Below are 24327 nucleotides of genomic sequence, written 5' to 3'. Positions count from 1 at the left end.
CCTTTACTGTGCAGAAGCTTTTTAGTTTGATATAGTCTCACTTGTTTAGTTTTTCTTTTGTTGCTTGTACATACAGTGCTATAAGCAAAAAATCATTGCCAAAACCAATGTCATTTGGAGCTTTCTGTCTCTTTTCTTCTAGAGTTTTAAAGTTTCAGGTCTTCTGTTTAAGTCTTTAATCCATTTGGAGTTGATTTTTATATATAGTGTAAGGTAAGAATCCAATTTCTTTTTTTTTTTTTTTTGTATGTGGGAATCCAGTTTCCCAACATCATTTACTGAAGAGACAATTCTTTCCCCATTGTATATTTTTGGCATCTTTATTGAATATTAGTTAAAGGTATATATGTGGGTTTATACCTGGACTCTCTATTCTGTTCCATTCTATGTATCCATTTTTATTCTAGTACCATAATGTGTTGATTACTTTAGCTTTGTAATAAAATTTGAAATCAGGACGTGTGATGCCTCCAGCTTTGTTTTTCTTTCTCAAGATTAGCTTAGGCTCTGCAGTTTTTTGTTGTTCCATACACATTTTGGATTTTTTTTAGGATTGTTTTTTCTTCTTTCTGTGAAAAATACCATTGGGATTTTGATAGGGATTGCATTGAATCTATAGATCACTTTAGGGTTAGGGACATTTTGACAATTCCAATACATGAACATGAGATATTGTTTCATTTATTTGTATCTTCTTCAATTTCTTTCATCAATGTCCCATACTTTTCAGTATACAGATCTTTTCCCTCCTTGGTTAAACTTATTCCTAAGTATCTTATTTATTTTGCTACTATTGTAAATGCAATTTTCTTAATTTCTTTTTCAGATAGTTCATTTTTAGTGTACAGAAACAACTAGTTTTTGTGTGTTGATTTTGTATTCTGCAACTCTACTGAATTTGTTTATTAGTTCTAACAGTTCTTTGAGGGAATCTTTAGGGGTTTACATATGTTACATCATGTCATCTGCAGAGACAATTTTACTTCTTCCTTTCTGATGGATGCCTTCTGTTTTTCTTGCCTAATTGCTCTGGCTAGGACTCTCAGTATTCTATTGGATAGAAGTGGTTAGATCTGACAAAATTCAACAATCTTTCAAGGTAAAAACTCAACAATTAGGTATAGAAGGAATGCACCTTGACACAAGCGACAAGCCCACGGTGAACACCATACACAACAGTTGAAAAGCTGAAAGCTTTCGCTTTAAGATTAGGAACAGATCACCAATAGAAGCCAGTTGTGCAATGCAGGCAAATTATTTAATGTATGTTTGTTTTCTTATCTGTGAAATTGGAATAGTAATACATAAGTCTTTGGGTTATTAGGATTAAATAAATTGTTGCAACATGCTTGAAACATTGTCTGACACACATTAAGCCTTACAAAACGATTACCTCTTCGTTGTATGTACATATATACCAAAGATAGATGCCCATTATGAACATTTAAATTCATGTAGACAACTTTAAGAAGCATTTTATTGGCAATAAGATAACAGCACTTTAAATTTTTAAAAAACTAAACAAAAAATATGTTGGCAAAATTTATTTCCAAGAGGATATAGCATCCAAAATGTACATTCGATAAGGAACTGACACACAGGGAACTTTACTCAATACTCTGTAATGACCCATATGGGAAAAGAATCTAAAAAAGAGTGGATATATCTATATGTATAACTGATTCACTTTGCTGTACAGCAGAAAGTAACAAAAACATGGTAAATCAACTCTACTCCAATAAAACGTAAATAAAAATTAAAAAATAAAATTTAAAAGTTTTTATTGAATAACAAATGGCACACTTCAATTTTCATCATTGATATAAGAACTCCCCCCCAAATCAGGGTGCTCTTTGGTGTATTACATGGGTAGACTCCCTCTCTAGGGAAAAGAGGATAGCATAATAGCTGGTGATAAATGACCATCCAGTAAATTGCTCTAAAGTGGCAAGATGATTCCATGTCGACCTCTTCAGTCAATTATTTCAAGTGTGGAAGAATCATATCAGAGATAAAGGAAAACCTGACCTCTAATTCCAGTTAAGGAAGTGGTTACTTAGATTCTAGACTATAAATCTAATTTCCTTCTTTAATAATCAAATACGAAGTATATTCAATTACTTTTTTTTTTTTTTTTTTTTTTTTTTTTTTTTTTTTTTTTTGCGGTACGCGGGCCTCTCACCGCTGTGGCCTCTCCCGTTGCGGAGCACAGGCTCCGGACGCGCAGGCTCAGCGGCCGTGGCTCACGGGCCCAGCCGCTCCGCGGCACGTGGGATCTTCCCGGACCGGGGCACGAACCCACGTCCCCTGCATCGGCAGGCGGATTCTCAACCACTGCGCCACCAGGGAAGCCCTCAATTACTTTTAAGACTCAACTTTACTAATTAATTAGGAAAGCTCACACAAATTAAACTATCTTCATATAAAAGGACTTTGGCTTTCCTGGGAGTTAGTATGTTCAATTTTAGTCTCTGGCACATTTACATACCTATCTCTATTTTTTTATTCTTCAAAAATTGTATTTAGAAAATATTTATTGGTTTATATCAATTAAATGCTGTTGTCATTGAAGACCTATTTCTGAATCTACTCTATAGAACTAAAAATAAAATTTAATGGGTAACAGGATTATCTGATAGTCAACATTAAATTAATAAGACATATCCCTAATAAATAAAAGTATCTAAAAATTCACCTTCACTGAATCAGGACCTTCACTGAATTAGGGGTTTTAGGGATCAGATACCTAAGAAAAGGTTTATAGCAATTATTTTTGTATAAAACCATTGTTTTTCCAACAAAATTCATGAGCCCAATTTCCAAGTTTCAATTTCTCCTTAAATATGGAGTCAGTTTGACTAGAATTTAATAATCCTAACTCTTCTGGTGTTGTCTCAAAATCAGCAATAAAGGGACTGGGATCCAATTTTATTTCATTATCTGTAGAAACTGGTGTAAGCCACACTGATTTCCTAAAGAGAAGAGAAACAAAAAGCAGATAGGGTTGGCATACTTGGTACCAGGTCTTTCTGAATCTAAATTTGGGGCCAACCTATTTTTTTTTTTTTACCACTGTTTAACATCATGATCATTTTCAATATGGTTATTTAGGGGTACCTGCACCCTCTGGATAATAGATGATTTGTAATACTTGTCTTAGTAGAGTACCAAAGCACCCAGTAAAACAGACTTAGACAAATGGATCCTAAGAACAGTTAAACTTGTCAAAAGCTTAATGTGACCCAGTATACTGGTGACAGAGGTGTGGTGTGTGTGTGTGTGTGTGTGTGTGTGTGTGTGTGTGTGTGTGTGTGTGTGTGTGTGGCACCAAAAACCTAATCATATACCTTTGTTGGCCTGGTCTTCATTTTTAAGAAAGATAGTTGCAAACAATAAAATAATTTTACAATTAAAATAGAAAAGCCTTAGCCATCACTATTAATCTGGTAGCCTGTGGAGAAGCAGTAGCCCGAGTGGATTAGGTTAGAACTTTTTACATTACTCTAAGCACTGGCCAATATATAGGAATGAAAGTGTATGTGTGAGTGAGTGAGTGTGTATGTGTGTGTGTGTATGTACGTCTGTGTGTGTGTGTATGTCTGTGTGTGTGTGTCTGTGTATGAGTGAGTACGTGAGTTTATGTGTATGTGTCTATGTGTGTGTGTATATACAGAATCAACTGTTAATTTCTATTTAGGGGTCAGCTACTCCCCAGAGTATCACTGAGTCTCTCAGCCTTGGTCTTTCCTTAAAATAAGTTAAAGGGAAGATCAAGAGTATTCAGCAACGTGGTCGTACTTAATGCCACTGAATTATTCCCTTAAAAATGGTAAATTTTATCTTATGTATATTTTACAACAATTAAAAATACCAATTCTCCATCACCCCCCAAAAAGGGACTCCGATGATGTTAAAAGATATCGCACATTTGCTCTGAGCTCAAAATTCTTTTTTCATGTCAGCTATTTCCACATATTAAACAAGGATAAAATTTTTCCTTGTGGTTTTCAGGTGGTTTCTAAGCTTTTTCACTCAGATTTATAACACTCAGGGTAAATATTTCAGTGGCATGGTAAAAATGTATCAGGATATACTACTATTCCACTTGGTCTCAAAGTTCATGTGGAGTCCTTTTGGGATTCAGCCTCTCGGTTCCACAGAACTGCAAACAAACTGCATTTAATGATAGGCTGATAAGCCTTTCCTTTCATGTATGTCCATGAATTAGTATTAAAATGAAGAATTGGTTTTCTCTTAACTTTTTAGTCATTTACTCTCCTAACATGGAATTGAACCATAAAATATATTAGAAAAAGAGTATCACGAAGGAGAAAACACGGAAAGATAATATCATGTTTGATTCTTCCACTCACTAGGGTGACTGAGGGTTTGCTTTAAAGTTCAGTTACTGTAAAATAACCTAGTTACACAAGATTATATAATGTTTTTATTCTTAAATGATTATTTTAAAATTAAAAAGTACTCAAAATATTTTAAAATGCTAATTTGGTGTTCATTGGACTTAACGCTTATGAGCGAGTCACGTTATAGTCTCAAAAATCTACGCTTCTGCAGAAGCACATGGTAAGTAAAGGTGAAACTAACATATTCAAAAGGAGTAGGGTCTATTGGACTCACCTAGAGGCAAAACATTCCAAAGGGATTTTCTGATGGTCACAATGTATATTCCTAGGGTTAAAGTACACCTCTGTTTGAAAAAGGAGAGTATCCTCTGAAACAACCTAGGAGAGCACAAAGGTTAAGTAACAGATATTTCTAGTAACAAAGGGGGCATGTACACATGTGAATAGGAAGTAGAAAACATTCAAGGTCTCAGAAATGGCTACTGTCACTTTCAGGTACAGACAAAGGTCTGACAGCCCACTGGGACAGAAGAGGAGTATTATCTGTAAGAGTGAACTTAAAGTACCTGGAAAAAAATCTTAACATAGGAGCAAAACTGAAACTGTTACTCAGAGCTTTCTTTATCATGCATTAACAAAAGGTTTTCAGTAGTTCTTCTGAGGAAGATGATTTGGAGATCAAAAAACAGAGTGGTTTAAAATGTAAGCTTTGGAGGAGAATCCTCCTGTTCTGGCATCTAAACTCCCACCAACTGGCTGTGCATCCCTCAGCAAATTATTAAAGCACCTTCTGAAGTTCTAGCTCCCCTTTTTTTTTTTTTTTTTTTTTTTTTTTGCGGTACGCGAGCCTCTCACTGTTGCGGCCCCTCCCGTTGCAGAGCACAGGCTCTGGACGCCCAGCGACTCCGCGGCACGTGGGATCTTCCCGGACCGGGGCACGAACCCGCGTCCCCTGCATCGGCAGGCGGACTCTCAACCACTGCGCCACCAGGGAAGCCCCCGCTCCCTCATTTCTAAAATAAAGACAACATCTAATTCATAGGTGACAGTTTTAAATAGGCATTGACCCCAAATACTTTTATAGTATGAATATAAATTGTTTAAATTTGGGAATCTATGAAAAGATTAACACCCCAAGATAACAACACAGTTTTAAGATTTGTGCCTGGCAAAATAACTGACAGAGATTTTATTCCAGTAAAAATCTAGTCCCCAAAGAGACACACATCCTCCAAGAGCATGGGTAAATTCAAATGATCTATTGTTGAATATGGAATACCTTCCCAGAATTGGTGACCTCTCACATTAGGAACATTGAATGGAATTTAAAACTATCTCCTGGGGCTTCCCTGGTGGTGCAGTGGTTGAGAGTCCGCCTGCCGATGCAGGGGACACGGGTTCGTGCCCCGGTCCGGGAAGATCCCACGTGCCGCGGAGCGGCTGGGCCCGTGAGCCATGGCCGCTGAGCCTGCGCGTCCGGAGCCTGTGCTCCGCAACGGGAGAGGCCACAACAGTGAGAGGCCCGCGTACCGCAAAAAAAAAAAAAAAAAAAAAACAAAAAAAAAAACTATCTCCTGAGCTTTAGTGAAATACAACAGAAGCCTAAAGACAGCTTAAAATCAGTTCACTAACCAGTCTGGAAATCCGTGCTTTAAGTCTTATGCACAAAGAGGACTCAATATTCAGTGACCAAGTACGGAACTGTATTGTCGTCTATCCATAAATAACTCTAACTAGAAGCAAAATTTGTTCTTAAACAACAAAATAAAAACAGGACAATAATTTTAGCACCAGGCATAAAATTGTGAAAAAATATCTAGGTTAGTTTTTGGGTTTTTTTTTTTTTAACAGATAATCATTATTCTTACCTTTGTCCTGATCCCACAGTCATGCACAGGGTATATAAAATCATAGGCATATGTTTGTATCCGAGTCACAGGGCAACCCGATCCCAGACATAATTCATCAGCAAATATATACAAATTGCTGCTGTATGCACATGGGCTTACAGAGACCAGCAACCAGTCCATAGAACAACTTATTTTCACTGCAGAAAGAATCATATGAGAAAATGTCAGATGTGTATTTATCTTAAGGGGGAGCTCAAAGAACATCCAGCTACGCCCTTTGTGATAAATAAAAGATGTTCCTTTCTCTGGCAAAGGTTATCACAGCTTAAAGAACAGCATATAGAGGGTTTTCATATTACCTCTACTTTCCAAAATATCTGCATAATTATAGCCTCAAATAAATAAATTTCAGTTATTTCACAGGGAAAAAATTCAATACACAAGATCATTATCTTTTAGCCCCCTGCCTCCTCTTAAAGAAATTAGATTCCAAAGAGGATGGTATAGTTAGGACTACACATAAAGGACAGAAGTAAACTGCAGTACATTAGGAGAGGAGTGATGTATTCTCTGTAATACTTTTCAAAGAGGGAAAAAGAGGAAGGTTGGTATGGTAGAATCCATATCTAGAGCAACCAGAACCAGAAACAATCATAGCCACAAGAGGAAACAGTCTGAAGAGAGAAAATCTACTGTCCGGGATGGAAGTGTTATGAAAATTTTAATGTAAAACCCATTCTATCCTCTACATTGCGATCTTCAGTAAGTCAGAATAAGCACTATTTAAAATTGAGTCATTTTCCCTTTGGAAATGAAGTAAAAGTGTACTGGATTCTGACTTAGTGTGCTAGACAATCATTAACCAGAGGTTCTCGGGGGATGACCAGAGTTAAATTTCATAGGTCCTTCTATTGTTCGGAAGGAAAGTAAAGATTTATTAGCTTTAGTATTTAAAGATGAATGATAAGTAGTTGGGGGGTGTGTGGAACCTAATAAACTAGATGGTAAAACTTCCAAATTGGAGAAGAACAAAATGCGATGAAGGACAAAAATAAGCAAATTTCAAACAACATAAAAGGAGGCACAAAAGGAAAAGGTAAAAAGACAAAACAACAAAAAACAAACCAAAAAAGACATAAGCAGTGAGATGGTTGCAATAAATTACAAAGTATAGGGCTTCCCTGGTGGCGCAGTGGTTAAGAATCCACCTGCCAATGCAGGGGACACGGGTTCAAGCCCTGGTCTGGGAGGATCCCACATGCGGCGGAGCAACTAAGCCCGTGCGCCACAACTACTGAGCCTGCGCTCTAGAGCCCGCGAGGCACAACTACTGAAGCCTGCGTGCCTAGAGCCCGTGCTCCGCAACGAGAGAAGCCCCAGCAATGAGAAGCCCGCGCACCGCAACGAAAAGTAGCCCCCGCTCGACGCAGCTAGAGAAAACCCGTGCGCAGCAACGAAGACCCAACACAGCCAAAAAACAAATAAAATTTAAATACATAAATTACAAGTATACTAGCAATAATAATGTAAATGAACATGTTCAAATGTAAATGAAACATACTGTTAAAAAAAAAAATGAATGAACAAAATACTCCAGGCCAAATCACCAACAGAAGAATGATGAAATAAATTGTAATGCATTTATATAATCAAATTCTATACAACATGGAAAATAAATTATAGTTATACCTATAAACATATAAATCTAAAAACAATTGTGAGAAAAGCAAGTCACAATGCACACTTTATATATCTATTGACACAAATGAGAAATAAACACTTTAAAAAAGCTTTTTTTCTAAGCAGACTATTCTTAGATATCCAGTATATATCCTATATGTATTAAGGTATTAGAATCATAACCCAAAACATGACTTTTGACCTCATCTGATACAGCCTCCTCGTGTTTTACAAAAGCTAGAGTAACAGGGTTTAAATCTTATCTTCTTATTTTTATATTAATATAAGCAACTGTAATACAACTTATCATCAAAGCTAGAATACTTTGAACATGGATTTTATTTCTTAATTTTCTTTATATTCCCAGTGAAACAGAACACAGATACATATATATATTTGAATCACAGCCCTTGCTGATAGTAGTACCTGCACGCAGGACTTGTAGATGAACAGAAATTGCAGAATTTCTACTTTAAGAAAGGAAGGACAGGAGAGTGAAAGCCTGACGGGGTAATCCCACCTCTAGGAAGACAGAGTTCTTGCTGCTGGCCGGACGGGGTTTGAATTCTGCAGACACACCTTTATTAGCTTAAAAGAAACTGGTAGACCGAAATACAATGTATTCATGAGTCAGTGAAGGCCACCAAAAGCAAAGATTTACAGTCAGCTTGAATATAAGTTCTGCCAATTAGACCGATTGTACTTGGAGCCTCAGACAAAGATGTAAATCGGACTGAAATGGTTAAGGTCACTCCAGGGGGCGATTCTACCGGGTAACCGGAACTTAAGCAACCATGGGTTGGGGTGACGTTTAAGACAAATTTCCTAGACTCTCATTGGTCTCCTTAGTTACTACATATATTCTGAATATAGCCACAACCAAAGCATTTGCACATCAATCCTCTTTGGAACCTAACAAAACCCAGAAAGTAAACAAAGGTAGTATCCTCTTGTTCCACAAATAAGTAATTCAGTCACTGCCGAAGTCTGATCAATGCCTTCAGTTCCCCACCAGCATGTATTTAAAGGCAGAAGGAAAAAAATGAAACAGCAAAGCAGCAATAGGAGTTTGACTCAGGTATGATGATAACTAGCTATTATCTCCTCCAGGAAGAATATAAGGTGACGAGATGAGTAAATTGGTAAGAGGGGTTCCAAGTCTAAAGCCTTACCTAACAGCTGCATTTAGAGGCTATCTGGTGAATGAGTATGTGGTCAGAAAAATTATTAGGAGGCAAGATTTTCTTCCTAATGCAATTTAGATAACTTGTCACGGATGCCAATCTTGATAATACATTATGTGCCAAACATTATAATTGGAGTTTGTATATCATCTAAAAATGAATTATTCGTACATGTGCTGTAAGACACAAATCATAATCATAACTGACCTCGACCGTATACTCTTCACAGATTTACTTAGTAAACTCTTCCTCTATGGTAACTGTAGAAATGCTAAGAATCAGATAATTTTTCCAGAGCAAGAACTCATTAAATTCTTTCCCTGTAGATGAATCTTAGTTTAGGAATTGACAACAGGTGGTCATTGGAAGAAATAAACAAGCGTCTTTAAAAATGACCATCTGATATGTGTAGCTGAAAAAAACAGACACGAATATGAAAAGCTACATGCACCTCAATGTTCACGGTAGCATTATTTACAATTGCCAAGATATGAAGCAACCTAAGCATCCATCAGCAGGTGAATGGATATAGAAGATGTGGTATATATATATAATATATATAATATATTATATAATATATATAATATATATAATATATTATATAATATATATAATATATATAATATATTATATAATATATATAATATATATAATATATTATATAATATATATAATATATATAATATATTATATAATATATATAATATATATAATATATTATAATATAGATAATATATTATATAATATATATTATATATATAATATATAATATATATAATATATTATATAATATATATAATGTATTATATATTATATATTATATATATACAATAGAACACCACTCAGCCAGAAAAAAGAATGAAATCTTGCCATTTGCAGCGACATGGAAGGACTTGGAGGGCACTATGCTAAGTGAGATAAGTCAGACAGAGAAAGACAAATACTGTATGATATCACTTACGTGGAAGCTAAAAAATACAATGAACTAGTGAGTATAACAAAAAAGAAGCAGACCCACAGATATAGAGAACAAGTTAGTGGTTACTGGTGGGGAGGGGGGCATATAGGGGTGAGCAAGTGGAAGGTACAAACTATTGGGTGTAAGATAGGCTACAAGGATGTAGTGTACAATATGGGGAATATAGCCAACATTTTGTAATAACTATAAATGGAGTGTAACCTTTTAAAATTATAAAAAAATAAAACTTTTAAAAGATGACCATCTGCCATCAATATTTTAGTATCTCATACTTCTCACAAATAGCCTAACATGACTAAGTAAGCTAGTCATGTGTCAGGGGGGCTAATTGTCATTTACTATCTTCTTTTCTATGTGACAGTGCTCATTTACATATCCATGGCAAAGTAATAAAATAAGATCACGCAACGAAAATAGCTAGTCATTCAAATCCTGACGAACGTTCCCAAGCCAGTCATAGGGACCTAGTAGGCCTTGGAGGACATCCAGGATTCTCTTAAACCCTTTGGAAAATCTGAATCTTCCCAGCATGAAGAGATATTTCTACGATTAATATGCGAGATAACTCCAGCACCATTTGAGCCTGGAAGTTCTTGGTTTTTAAGGATAAATCATCAAGAAAGTAAGAAAATATAGGGAGATGTTTAAGAAAAAAAGTAGGCTTTGGAGAAGGCAGGTGTTCTACATCAGTGATTGTAACCTCCAAATCACCTCTCTCCACGTGTTCAAAATATTGTTCTAACATCAGCTAGATAAGACTACCAGGGAAATCCTTCCTAAATGAATAAAGGTTGCAACAATTGGATTAAGATAGATTCAGAAGGGTAAGTGGATATGGACATACAGGAAGTCCGTGCTTCTGCCTTCACTACCTTTTGTTCATACTAGTTTTAGGGTCAAGTTTCAGTTTGACATTCTGAGCTTGTGTCTCAAGTAGCTGAGAAATTGTTTGAGAAAAAGCCTGAGGAACATGCATAGCTGTGCAGACAATAACGGAGGTAGAATCTTCCTTGCACCCAAGCATCATGTACCATAGCCAGGCCTGAACACCCCACTCACCCCTCCCAGATAACTGGAATTCTTCTCCGACTCACAGGTCACTGCCCTTTCTCCACATGTATGGAATTAAATGATTGAAATTACTCAAATGCCGATAATTAACTGCCACAGGGTGAGCTGCAGTAACCTAGGAATTCTGAAAGATTCATCTTAGGTAAAATGGAAAGATCAGAAACTAAATGTGGTCCTTGTTCAGAAAGGGCTTATAGGCCAAATGGGGAAGAAATTCACATCTCATTTCCCCAAAAAAGACCCCACTTCAAGCAGAAGGAAACAGGAACATCCAAGTGACTTTTAAAAAACCTTAGAGAACCCAAAAAGTCATATTGAAATGCCGCCTTAGAGTAGTTGAAATTTAGTCTGGCCTTGAAGCTGGGAAGCATCTGGATGACACACAAAAAATGGAGAACACTCCAGGTATAATAGAAAAGACTTTGAATCAATTTATAGACAGACCAGACACTGATTTAGCTTTATCCTATTGGCTTTGCAGAACTGCTGATGAATTTAACATGAGTGAAGGTCAGATAGAATTTTAAAAAGAACAAAAGAGCAGTAGCATCATCAAGGGGAAATACGAAGGGTCTGGAAGCAGGAAGGTCAGTAAAGATACAATCGAATATCTTACAATACCACCAAGTACTGGTAATTGGCAGTGAGTTCAAAAGGGCAGCCTAAAACATAGAGCCGAGGACTATTTCTGAAGAATCTCTGCAAATGAGGATTCAGATAGAAGATCATAACATAGAAGAAACATCTCAGACATTTAGGCAGAAAGTTAAAATGTGTCCTCAATATGAAGACTCAAGTCCAGTTGGCCTGAAAGTATTTCTCTTCTAGCAAGTGGTAAGATCAGATCTCTGTAGGGAGTAGAGCGCCTGCTTGGAAAGATGGAAAGCGTTCTGAGTAACCCTCCAAGGAATCATTCTCTAATTCATTTACCGTTGATGTTTTCGGCGCAAGGCCAAATCAAGGCAGCAAGGAGAATCAAGATTTCTGAAGCCGTAGAGACCTCCATGTGAGCAGACCCCCAGCACAGGACTTCTTGGGAAATAGGAAGTGGTAAGAGCTTAAGTGATTTTATACGGCATCCCATGCTCAGCTGCCTTCATTTTGCTACTTAGTTAGATCACCCATGGGGTGGTTTCCACAGTGGCAACCAACTAAAACCTGAGACTCTCCTGATTACCCAAACCGTGATGCTCAAAGAGGACCATCAGGTGAAAAGTGCTAATTGATAACTGTGTGTGCCTGAGGCCTATTAAAATCATCTGAGAAGCTGGCAAGGCACACACTTTCAAAAAAAGCTAAAGCGTAGAAAACTGTTTCCACTAGGTAATTTTCAGGTGTCATCTAATATGCTGAATAACCTAAATCATACATATTTGAAACCAAAAGACTATTATTTCTTAACTTCTCTGGGTTTGGCTGTGGAAGAATCAGCAGCAGAGATGATAAAGTGACTTTAATCCCTGAGACAGAGACCTAAAGAAAAGCCGTCTTTCTTGACCTCAAGAAAATCCACAAATTCATCTCTGTTAATTCTTCCATAAATTGCTCTAGTTACTCTAGTCGGGTCAGGTCTTAAAATTATTTGCTTATAACACGAGATATACACACACACAATATCATAAGGGTAAATATATATATTTGTCCTCGTGTTTTATATACATATGTATATATAATTTTATATATAATAAACATAAATTCATTTTAATAGTTGGAATAAAAGTTCCAGCTAAAGGTTTTTCTTGTATTTTCTAAAATGTCAATCGTGACATTTTTAGTTTTAAAGTGAACTTGGAAATCAAGGCTCACAGTAAATAAACTTCAAAGAATCTGAGTTGAAAGCCCATCATTGTTTTTAGACATCTGAATTAACATTTTCGATGTTATAATCTGCTTTCAAATAAGCACGTGCACAGGGCTTCCCTACATGTCACAAAAAGGACTTTCGTTTCCAACGTCACGTCCTCTAACGGAGAGTGAAACCCCAGAGCGGAGACTGACACAGTCCCTGCATCTGGAAGGCCTGGAGAACCCAGTCACCAACTACAAAGACAAAAGAGAGCTGAAGAAAGACAAAGATAAGTCCACATTATTATTTTGTCTTTCATTTTCTTTTCTTAAAAACGTTCTCCTGATGCTATTAACATTTCTTTCATCTAAAATTCGTAAACTTTACATTTACCTTTCAAATCCTTCCAATATAGGCATCTAATATATTTTTCCTAAAGGCACCTGTGTCTACTAGTTAAGAGCTTAATTAGAATCATAGACTAATTTCTCCACTCTCAGTTTATGTAAATTTGGGAAAGTTAAACAAGTTAAGGCTCACGTTCATACTCTGTAAGAAGGAGATAATGATACTACCTACCTTATAAGTTTGTTTTGAATATTAAAAGATAAAGGTAAACAGTCTAGCCAAAATTAATAGTGTACAAAAAAACCATAAAACACATGACTATTTTCCTCAAACTTGAGCAGTTAATTCCAGGGTTTTATGCAATGTTCTTGGGAGTACTCAAAGCCCCAGAATGAACAAAGTCCATTCTTCTGAAATTCCAACTTTAATTCCAAGTTTTGCTGTGAAAGGATAAAGGAATTTCAATATAACTTTAATGTAAAATGGATAGAGAGAAAAAGCAGAGATAATATATAAATCTAATTTTTAAGCAATTTCTAACTTAGAGAAATGTTGCAAATATACGTAACTTATTTCTTCCTGAACATTTTGGGAATAATTTGCTAATATGATACTCCCTCGTTCCTAAATATTTTAGAGTATATTTCCCGCAAATAAGGACATTCTCCCACTGCAGTGATTCTCAACATGTTGTCCTTGGATGCTGTGGGCCCACAGGATCAAAACTATTTTCATAATAATGCTAAGACATAATATGCCCTTTTCACCATGTTGACCTTTGCACAGATGTATAAAAACAATGTGGGGCTTCCCTGGTGGCGCGGTGGTTGAGGGTCCGCCTGCCGATGCAGGGGACAAGGGTTCGCGCCCCGGTCCGGGAGGATCCCACGTGCCGCGGAGCGGCTGGGCCCGTGAGCCATGGCCGCTGCGCCTGCGCGTCCGGAGCCTGTGCTCCGCAACGGGAGGGGCCACGGCGGTGAGAGGCCCGCGTACCGCAAAAAAAAAAAAAAAAAAAAAATGGGGGTCAACACCACTGCCTAAGCCAGAAAGGCAGCGCTACCAAGCTGTTAGTCATCACTGTATCCTTCACCACCACATACTCACAGTAGAAGCCAGTTTCACTTAGGAATCAAAGCCGTAAAAATTATTCATTTTATTAAATGTTGACTGACCCTTGAGTACATGTCTTTTTAATATTCTGCATGATAAAATGAAAAGTATGAATGAAGCATTTCTGTGTATCAAAGCGTGGAGATTATGCAATTTTTTGTTTGATTTGTGAGTTGAACCCAATCTTTTTTCATAGAACATCATATTTACCTGCAAGAACGACTCAGTGTCAGACAAACACTGACTATTTGCACTTGGGTTTTTGACAGATATTTTCAGAAACAGAATGAAATATTGGCTGGCACTTCAAAGAAAACAACTGACAGTTTTTGTATCCAGTAATAAAATTCAAGTTTACAAGCAAAATTTAGAATCTTAGAAAACTTGCATTCCCCACATTCAGAGTGCAACTGTGATTTTTTTTTTTGTATTGCATAATGAAACATGTTAACATTTGGAAGTTCTGCATAACTGAGTGAACCAATATTTTCCAAATAACCAATGTATACTGTGATCCAAGCATGCATATGTAAACGTTTCATTCAAAATACAAGAGAGCTCAATGGATTTTAATATAACTGTGAAATGTTCATTGATATATTTTCTGTTTCCACACTGCAACTAACCTTGAAGAACTACCTTTTGTAGAGAATTAGTGATATCAAACAATAGCCACAAATATCTGAAGAGTATTAAAATACTCCTCCCTTTTCCAAATACATATTTGTGTGAGGCAAAGTTTTTTTCACATACTTTAATCAAAGTAACATATCACAAATGCTTAATGTCGAAGGACATATGAGAATCTAGTGGTCTTCTATTAAACTGAACTGGAGGCTTGCAAACATGTAAAACAATGTTACTCTTCCATTTTGGGGGAAAATAATTATTTTTTTATAAAATGCTTATTACTTATGTTAACACTTGACAGGTTTATTGTAGCTATTTAAATTATTTAATAGAGATTTTAAATTTTTTACTTTAATTTTTAATATGGTAATTTGCGTAGAGTAAACCCACATAAACAAATTTCTTTGGAATTCTCAATATCTTAAAGAGTATTTGGCGTCAGAGGTCCTGACACCAAAAGTTTGAGTATCATCAAAATCAAAAACTCAATATTAACATATTACTGGCCCTAATCCTCACACCTCTTTCAAATTTCCCCAACTGTCTCATTAATGGCCTTTATAGAAAAAAATAATACTAAAATAAAATCCAGTTCAGACTCACACGTTGTGGTGCATGTAGCTGTCATAGCTCTTTATTCTCCAACATTTCTTCCATCTTTCCTTGATTTTTCATGACCTCGACATTTGTATGTTGTACATTGCACTCAATTTGTGTTTGATATTTCTTCATCATTCGGTTTGCAGGATTATCAGAGCAGTGGCGTCCGGGTCTTATTGCGTCCTATCACGTGGCGCTCAACTTCAATTTTTCCCATTACTGATGATGCAAATTTGGTCGCTTGATTAAGGTACTATCTTCCAGCCTTCTTCACTGTAAAGTCCCTCTTTCTCACTTTGTAATTCGTTTATATTTTATGGGGAGATACTCTGAAACCGTAAATATCCTGTCCCTCATTAATCTTTCAACTTACTCGCTTATATCAGTAGTATACATCTGTGATTTCCTATTTTATTATGTAGATTGTAGCTCATTACTATCATTATTTGTATTTATGCTCAAATTATTTCAGATTTGACCAGGAGGAGCCCCTTGAAATAGTTCCTATATAATTTGGACATTTCTGCAGCCTTCTTTGAGCACTTTCCCAATTTGGGGCGCCAAAAGTTGTTCCCGGTTTAACTTGTACTTCTCCTGCCCCAGCCCTGGTGTTGGCTGTTACTCCACGGAACTCTGGTTTAAGGAGAACACGGTATTTAGGAACTGAGATGTGTGTGCTAGATGGGATCGTTGTTATGGAGGGTCCCTATTCCCATGGCCTGTCTGCGGATAAAACTACAAAGACAGACCTATGTTTATACGCATGCTCAGGGAGGCACCTGCCCAGGTGGGGATGATTGGCATCTCTGGCGTTTGAAACCGATGCTCACAACACTCGAGCTCCACGCAGCAGCAACAGGAGGTGGCTATAAAGTTATCACAGGACTAGGGGAAATCATCTTTGGGGATCGTATGAAGAACCTCTTATGCGGTGTGGCTGACAGGGTCTTGGTGCTCCGGCCGGGTGTCAGGCCTGAGCCTCTGGGGCGGGAGAGCCGAGCTCAGGACATTGGACGGCCAGAGTCCTTCCGGCTCCACGTAATACCAATCAGCGAGAGTTCTCCCAGAGATCTCCATCTCGACGCTGAGACCCAGCTCCACCCAACGGCCAGCAGACTCCAGCGCTGGGTGCCCCAAGCCAAACAACGAGCAAGATAGGAACCCAGCCCCACCCATTAGCAGAGAGGCTGCCTAAAATCATACGAAATTCACAGACACCCCAAAACACGCCACCGGACGCGGCCCTGCCCACCAGAAAGACAAGGTCCAGTCGCCTCCACCAGGAAGCCTACACAGCCCACTGAACCAGCCTCACCCACTGGGGGCAGACACCAAAAACAACAGGAACTACGAACCTGCAGCCTGCGAAAAGGAGACCCCAAACACAGTAAGTTAAACAAAATAAGAAGACAGAACTATGCACAGATGAAGGAGCAAGGTATGTGCATGCTTAGATTTACATAATTTCTGTCTGTTTCTAGAACTTGAAAACCATGAGTTCAAATTCACATCTCCAATTTGAATTCAAACCTCTATGGTTCATTTCAGTTTTTTTCTATATTTTTAATTCCCTTCTCTAATAGTGAGAAGTCCGGCTTCCATTATCTTTTTTTTTTTTTTTTTTTTTTTTTCTTGCGGTATGTGGGCCTCTCACTGTTGCGGCCTCTCCCATTGCGGAGCACAGGCTCCGGACGCGCAGGCTCAGCGGCCATGGCTCACGGGCCCAGCTGCTCCGCGGCACGTGGGATCCTCCCGGACCGGGGCACGAACCCGCGTCCCCTGCATCGGCAGGCAGACTCTCAACCACTGTGCCACCAGGGAAGCCCCCATTATCTTTAATAAATGAGCTTTTCAGAATGTTTGTGTGTAAATAAACAGATAGATGCATTTGTAGAATTCACACCAAACTGTTGAGAGAGTTTTATCTAGGGGAGAAAAATAGAGGAATTTGAAGGTAAAGTGATAACCATATGTTATCACTTACATGTGGAACCTAAAACATGACACAAATGAACTCTTTTACGAAACAGAAACGGACTCACAGACACAGAAAACAAACTCACGTAGCAAGTGGGCTGGGAATACTAACAAGCTTGACACATCAATTCATGGCAACATCATGTAATTCCAAAGCTCACCTTGAAGTTTGCATTGCATTTTGCCATTCCTTTTATTTTTTTTAATTAAAAACGTTTTTTAATTGAAGTATAGTTGATTTTCAATGTTGTGTTAGCTTATTCCCAGCCCATTTGCTACATAAACAATGTTACCTCCTGTCTTGTGATTCTGGTATTATTAACTGAAAATGTGTGGGCTGTCTTGAATGGATTATAATAAAGGAAAAAATGACCTATAAAAAAACAGAAACTCATGGGTACCAGAGGGGAAAGGGGGTGGGGGAGGGATAAATTAGGAGTTGGGGATTAGCAGATACAAACTACTATATATAATATAGATAAACAACAAGGTCCTACTGTAGAGCATAGGGAACTAGATTAAATGTCTTCTAATAAGTCATAAGGGGAGAGAATATGAAAAAGAATATGTACATACATGTATAACTGAATCACCTTGCTGTACACCAGAAACTCACACAACACTGTAAATCAACTATACTTCCATAAAAAAAAGTGATTTTTATATTTTGTTCTGTATATCTCTTCATTGTTTGCATGTTTTACAATAAGGATGTGGTCGTGTAATATTTGCGAAAAGGTATTTTTATTTCAAAAAGAGACAAAAACATTTTAGGCAATAAGATAGTTTTAACAACCCCCCCCCCAAATATAAATGAAATTTTCAGATCAAAGTCTCTGTATGAAACAATCTACTATCACCCCGCATCCCCACCATGTATAAACCATACTCCCCTCACTCCAGCCCCCACACTGCGCCCGCCTTGCTGGGACCATCCCTCCCCATGTGGATAACCTCTTCACATCCCACCAGGGCTCTGAAACCCCACGTTATGTTGCTCCTCCGAGCAAATGTCCTTTTCACTCAACTAGGAAGTAGCTTGCGTTTTGGGTTTTTTTTAGTTGTTGTTGTTGTTGTTTTGCGGTACGCGGGCCTCTCATGGTTGTGGCCTCTCCCATTGCGGAGCACAGGCTCCGGACGCGCAGGCTCAGCGGCCACGGCTCACGGGCCCAGCCGCTCCGCGGCACGTGGGATCTTCCCGGACCGGGGCACGAACCCGCGTCCCCTGCATCGGCAGGCGGACTGTCAACCGCTGCGCCACCAGGGAAGCCCAGCTTGGGTTTTTAAACCCTGAACCAAGCCCCTTCACCTATACCGTTGCGTGAACACTATCCTAATACCAGTGGACCTTCAGCCCCCAATTTGGGGGTCACAAAAGTTACTTAAAAGCCCTGGCACAGAGGCCTACCTTGCTCAAACCTATCTATGGGCATTTGGACTAATTGTGAGGAAGGAAAGAGAAGAGAAAGGAATCACCTAGGACTTGGTGTTAGGTCTCATGGAGTAATAGTAGAGAAGTTGGTGTGTGTATTAGGGGCCAGGGGGAGGAGGCATATAACAGAGCAGTTAAAACCTGAATAGGAGAAAAATATCAAATAAACACAGATAGGATAGAGTTGGGAGCATATTATTGATATATCGACTCACCCTCTGGAGCAGCTAAATTTGCTTATGGCAAATGGGCACACATGATTTAAGATTTGTTCAAGTATCCACAGTTATGCAGCTCTGAGGATTATCGGAAGGAGGAAGTCTCTAGCTTTTAGTTGTAATCAGTCAAGATGATGTGAAAGCCTGGGGGATGATGCTATAGCACTGGTTTTAATGATGTCAAAGGTGCAATCTCTCCATAGATTCCTAGGGGGAAAAAACGGTTCTTGAACACATTCACTGATGTTCTTCTTGGCAGAATTTAAACATTCTATCGAGTTGGCCAAAAAGTTCGTTAGGCTTATGGAAAAACCGGAACAAACGTTTTGGCCGACCCAGGTGGAGAAAATACACCCATGGTGATCTTAACCAACATTAACTCCAATAGTAGCAGGTTGGCATACTGGAGCAAACTAAGGTTCCTTCTTAAATAGATAAAAATAATTGTGAAAACAACTGACTTTGGAGGGTTTTCAGTAGACTGGCACTGTTCAAATGCTTTAAGTGAACTATCTTATTCCAGCCTCACTGTATCCCCGTGAGAGAGGGTTGTTAGCATATGGTTTAGCTTAGGCACAGAAACCTCAAGTATCTCACTCACAGAAATTCGGCAAATAAATGGCAGAGAGAGATCTCCATCTGTACAGAGCCTGAGTGTGTGTGGAGGCAGAGTCATCAGAATCCAATCAAACGCAGCTGTTCACTCCCTTTACTAATTGTTCCCACCTTCAATCACCACAACCAGAGTTAAGAAAGCCAATGTCTTCTCAGTCCTGAAGCCCAGAAATCTCTCCCACCTAAGCAACTAATTCCTAGTTTGGTTAAATTCAGTAACGTACATTGTATGACAGCATGGGACTAAGTATTAGAAGAAAGATGATGACAAAAGAGAATCTACCAAAATTTAAGATGCCTCTGACGTGTTCATAAAATATGAAAATAATATATTGGGATCAGCATGTTAGGTGGTCAGAAGGGAAGGTCAAGATGGCATCCACACAGTGATAAAACCATGAATCTGATTGGAAACACGTAGAACTAGCTACCCGTTTACAATCAGGGTAAAGCCCATTTCGGAAAGCCATAAAGGGAACTACTTACACGGTTTTTTAAAAGGCCATCGTACCACTTAAATCACAACTGCTCTTCTGTATTCTCTCTTATTCATACCTGGTAATAGACCCCATGCAGACCAAATCAAAGAAATAAGGAGGAACATTTGCTAACAGCACAGAGGCCCTCATCTCCTCTGGATGCAGAGTAAGGCCCATTAAGTAAACAGGAAAATGCAATAGACTTGCCACAGGCAGCTGACACATCACTTAGTGCAGCTTGAATGGTTCTTTCCTCCAGAGTGCTGTATTTTCTCCTAATCATTGTGTTACTGGAGATAGCAGGTTCTGATTAAATGAAAAGTGCAGGTAAACAGTGTCCAAAGAACCAAGTCTTCTCTGCATCTATGGAAGCATCTGGGGGCATATTCGATAACACTTCCCCCACCATTTTTTTTCAAGTTTCAAACCTGCAGAAAAGTTGAAAGCATTTACAATGAATACCAGTATACCATTTATTTAGATTCACCAATTGTTAATACTTTGCTGTATTTGCTCTCTTATATCCTGTGTGTATGATTTTGTATATTTACATATATAATTCTTCTGAACATTTGCAAGTATGGTGCAGATACCATGACATTCGTTCTTAAATACTTGAAGCTGAATCTCCTAAGAACAAGGATACTCAGCTACATAACACAACATAATTATTACAGTCAAGAAATTAAATATTGATACTACTGTCTAATATGTATTCCACACTCACATTTCCCCAAATTTCCACTGTCCTTTATAGTTTTTGTCTAGCCAAGATCCAATCAAGCATCAAACAGTGCAGTTAGTTGCCATTTCTCCTTAGTCTCCTTTAATCTGTTTCCCTAAGGGCTATTTTGCGTAATGTATTCAGTTTGGATCTGGCTGATTGTTTCCTTATGATTACATACAGGTGAAACACTTTTTTGCAAGAAAACTATATTGGTTCTCCTTAATGCAGCTTATGTAGCAGAAGGTCCATGATGTGATGTTAAGTTTGAGCCTTTGCTTAAGGTACCAATTTCTACCCAATTTCTGCATTGTAAAAATATGTTTTACCTTTTGTAATTAATAAATAATTAGGAGGTGACTCTCTGAAGTTGTGTGTATAACTGTTTCCCCCAAACTTGCACCCAATATTTTTAGAATCCATTGATGATCTTTCCCAGAATCAATTATCACAATGGTGGCTGGAAAACTGATTTTTCACATGTAAATGAAAATCATCAACATAATATCAATGTTCCTCTGTAAGGAAGAGTTTTCCCTTAGCTATAGCCATCATATCATTTTGTTTTGCATGTACCATTATGGACTTACAGATTTTTTTAAAATTCAATGCATTATAATCCTTTACCATTATTATTCTTTATCCCAAATTTGGCAGAGACATTTCTTCATAATCAGACATTTCTCCAATAAACTTTGGCTAAAAGTGTAATCATATTTAGAAAACAAAAGCTGGGCACTAGATGCATCACTGCTAATGAGGTGGTATCATTGTTTCTAGGAAATTTCCTGTGGAAATATGCCACATCTTCTTTATCCATTCATCTGTTGATGGACACTTAGGTTGCTTCCATATCTTGGCTATTGTAAATAATACTGCTAAGAACACTGTGGCGCATATATCTTTTTGAGTTGGTGTTTTCATTTTCTTTGGAAATACACCCAGGAGTGGAATTGCTGTATCTCAGGGAAAATGCAAATCAAAACTACAATGAGATATCACCTCACACTCACCAGAACGGCTATCATCAAAAAGACCACAAATAACAAATGTTAGCAAGGATGTGGAGAAAAGGAAACCCTAGTACACTGTTGGTGGGAATGTACATTGGTGCGGCCACTGTGGAAAACAGTATGGAGGTTCCTCAAAAAACTAAAAATAGAACTACCATATGATACTACATTTTAAAATAATTCCACTGCTCTGATTTCTAATAAGTAAGTTTTTTAAATGGGTATCACTCATCTATGTGAACTGTCTATATACATAATTTTCCAATATTTCTATTTAATGCTTATCTTTTCTTTTTTATAGGTATAATTTTTATAATTTAGATTTTAAACTTTTAAAATTATATTTTATAATGGTTTTCTATCAATCTGTCATTTAGCTTCCAAATTTGAGTCATAAAATGCAAAGATTTATATTTTTCTTAATTACTGGATATCAGCTCTTGCTTAGAAAATACTGCCTATACCAAATTACAGAAAACATAATTTACTTTATAATTATTCAGATTTTAAAAACCATATTAACCTCGAAGTCATTTATAATTATTTTTGTTCACAGTATAGAGATTACCTAAAAGTGTAGTCCACATGCCTTATATAATAATCCACACTTTCCTCCTTTCATCATAAACTAATCATGACTATATAGATAGGTCAATTTCTAGAAACTCTGTTTCAGCATCACCATTCATATTCTGAAAAATATACAAAAACGTTCATTAATATAGCTTTAGTCTCCATTTTTGCAATTTTTCTTTTACTACTAAGATTTGTCTGATACAGATCTTCTTCCTCAACTTACAGTGGGGTTACATTCTGATAAACCCTTTGTCAGTTGAGAATATCGTTAAGTCAAAAATGCATTTAATACACCTAATCTATCAAATATCATGGCTTAGCCCAGCCTACCTCAAATGGGTTCAGAACACTTACATTACGCTATGGTTGGGCAAAATCATCTAACACAAAGCCTACTTATAATAAAGTGTTGAATGTCTCATGTAATGTATTGCATACTGTACTGAAAGTGAAAAATAGAATGGTTGTAAGTGTATCATTTGTTTACCCTCGTGATCACATGGCCGACTGGGAGTGTCACCGGAAGGCATCGTACCGTATGTCACTAGCCCGGGGAAAGGTCAAAATTCGAAACTGGAAATACCGTTTCTACCGGATGTGACATGGATCACGTTGGAACCATTGTAAAGTTAAAAAATTGTTAAGTCAGGGACCATCTCTTCAAGAGAGACAGTAAAGTATTGATATAATTTTTAGGAGCAAAAGTTCCAGACCCGTGTTTTGTAGTGGTATGATCTTGAACATGTTACTTACCCTCTATTTGCCCTCAGTTATTTGCTCTGATAATTAGGGAAGAAAAATAGTAAAGGCATTTTAGATGGTTGCCGTGCTGTGACATTAAAATGTTAACGCATGTGATTAAAAATGTTAAGACCTGTGATTAGCAGGTTGATCGTTTACAGCAAGTCCTTCCAATGAACAAATTTTTCCCCTCACTTTATTCTATTAATATAATGAAATACATTAATAGAATACCTGTTAACATTACTTCTTTTGGATTCTTAACCTGAACTATTATTTTTAAAGATGCTAGATTTAGTTTGCCAATGCTATTTATTTCTGGATCTGTTTCCCATAAATTTTTCTATATATGTATATTCATACATGGGACAAGAGCTTGGAATTCTGTGTTATTTTAGCCAGTTACCATAAATTGGAAACATACCCCCCCTTTTTAAGACTTCAAGATTGCTTATGAAATGTGGGAATTTTCATTTATTTACATTTTGTAAAATATGTTATCCCAGTATCATTTTATTTGTAAATATGTGATGACTTCTAAACTGGTCTCTGATTAGTTTTCTCTTCAGACTTTATGTGTCTTGAATCTATCTGCTAACATTTTAGTAAGGAATTATTTATTTAATCTTCATTTTCAAATACACTGGCCTAAAATCAAACAGTACTCATTTACAAACGATGTAACTGTAAAACTTTGAATAGGGAGTAATAATTTCAGGAGCATTCCCATCAACTTAACTTAGATGAGTGTCTCACTGCACCTAAACTATTGATGTAAAATGTTTTAGGATTAATGATAATTTTATATACTCCTGTATTCTTTATATGTTCTTATTTATCATGGTTTTTCTTTTTAAACCTGAGTTTTGTTTCCTTGTTTCTATGTAGTTAATTCTGTAGCAATTTGGAAGTTCCTATATATGCAATTCTTTGGGAGTTTTAGGTTTTAT

The 24327-nt window shown here is 37.3% G+C and overlaps 2 protein-coding genes across 9 annotated transcripts in view; one reads left to right on the top strand and one right to left on the bottom strand.

The window, feature by feature from the left end:
- The window catches only part of TCN1 (transcobalamin 1), a 317931-nt gene that overhangs the window by 185310 nt on the left and 108294 nt on the right, over nt 1–24327 (top strand). For 4 of the 8 annotated variants that reach the window (XM_067037306.1, XM_067037305.1, XM_067037301.1 and 1 more), the window contains 3 exons: nt 12080–12178; nt 15749–15852; nt 16075–17040. The exons of 1 other annotated variant lie outside the window; for it this stretch is intronic. The gene's annotated coding sequence lies outside the window, so the exon portion shown is untranslated. The remainder of the gene's footprint in view (nt 1–12079; nt 12179–15748; nt 15853–16074; nt 17041–24327) is intronic. 3 more of the 8 variants (XM_067037308.1, XM_067037302.1, XM_067037304.1) reach the window with 2 other exon arrangements.
- Nucleotides 2768–12134, bottom strand: LOC131759725 (oocyte-secreted protein 2-like). Its single transcript, XM_059069137.1, has 4 exons — nt 12059–12134; nt 6233–6411; nt 4639–4742; nt 2768–2972 (listed from the first exon to the last, which is right to left on the bottom strand). Exons 1-4 carry the CDS (start codon nt 12132–12134, stop codon nt 2768–2770), a joined length of 564 nt encoding a protein of 187 aa, XP_058925120.1.

Source organism: Kogia breviceps, chromosome 7 (genome assembly GCF_026419965.1).
Source record: "Kogia breviceps isolate mKogBre1 chromosome 7, mKogBre1 haplotype 1, whole genome shotgun sequence".
NCBI classification, from domain to species: Eukaryota; Metazoa; Chordata; class Mammalia; order Artiodactyla; family Physeteridae; genus Kogia; species Kogia breviceps.
This window is presented reverse-complemented; position numbering and strand designations above follow the sequence as displayed.

Bases quoted from the DNA above. Each gene is read 5' to 3' on its own strand.
- LOC131759725 (XM_059069137.1), bottom strand. From the start codon at position 12,134: ATGGAGGTCTCTACGGCTTCAGAAATCTTGATTCTCCTTGCTGCCTTG. The intron at 6,412-12,058 runs GTAAATGAATTA...TTCTTTCTGCAG, and splicing joins TTGCGCCGAAAACATCAACG to TGAAAATAAGTTGTTCTATG. The intron at 4,743-6,232 runs GTAAGAATAATG...GTGCTCTCCTAG, and splicing joins ACTGTGGGATCAGGACAAAG to GTTGTTTCAGAGGATACTCT.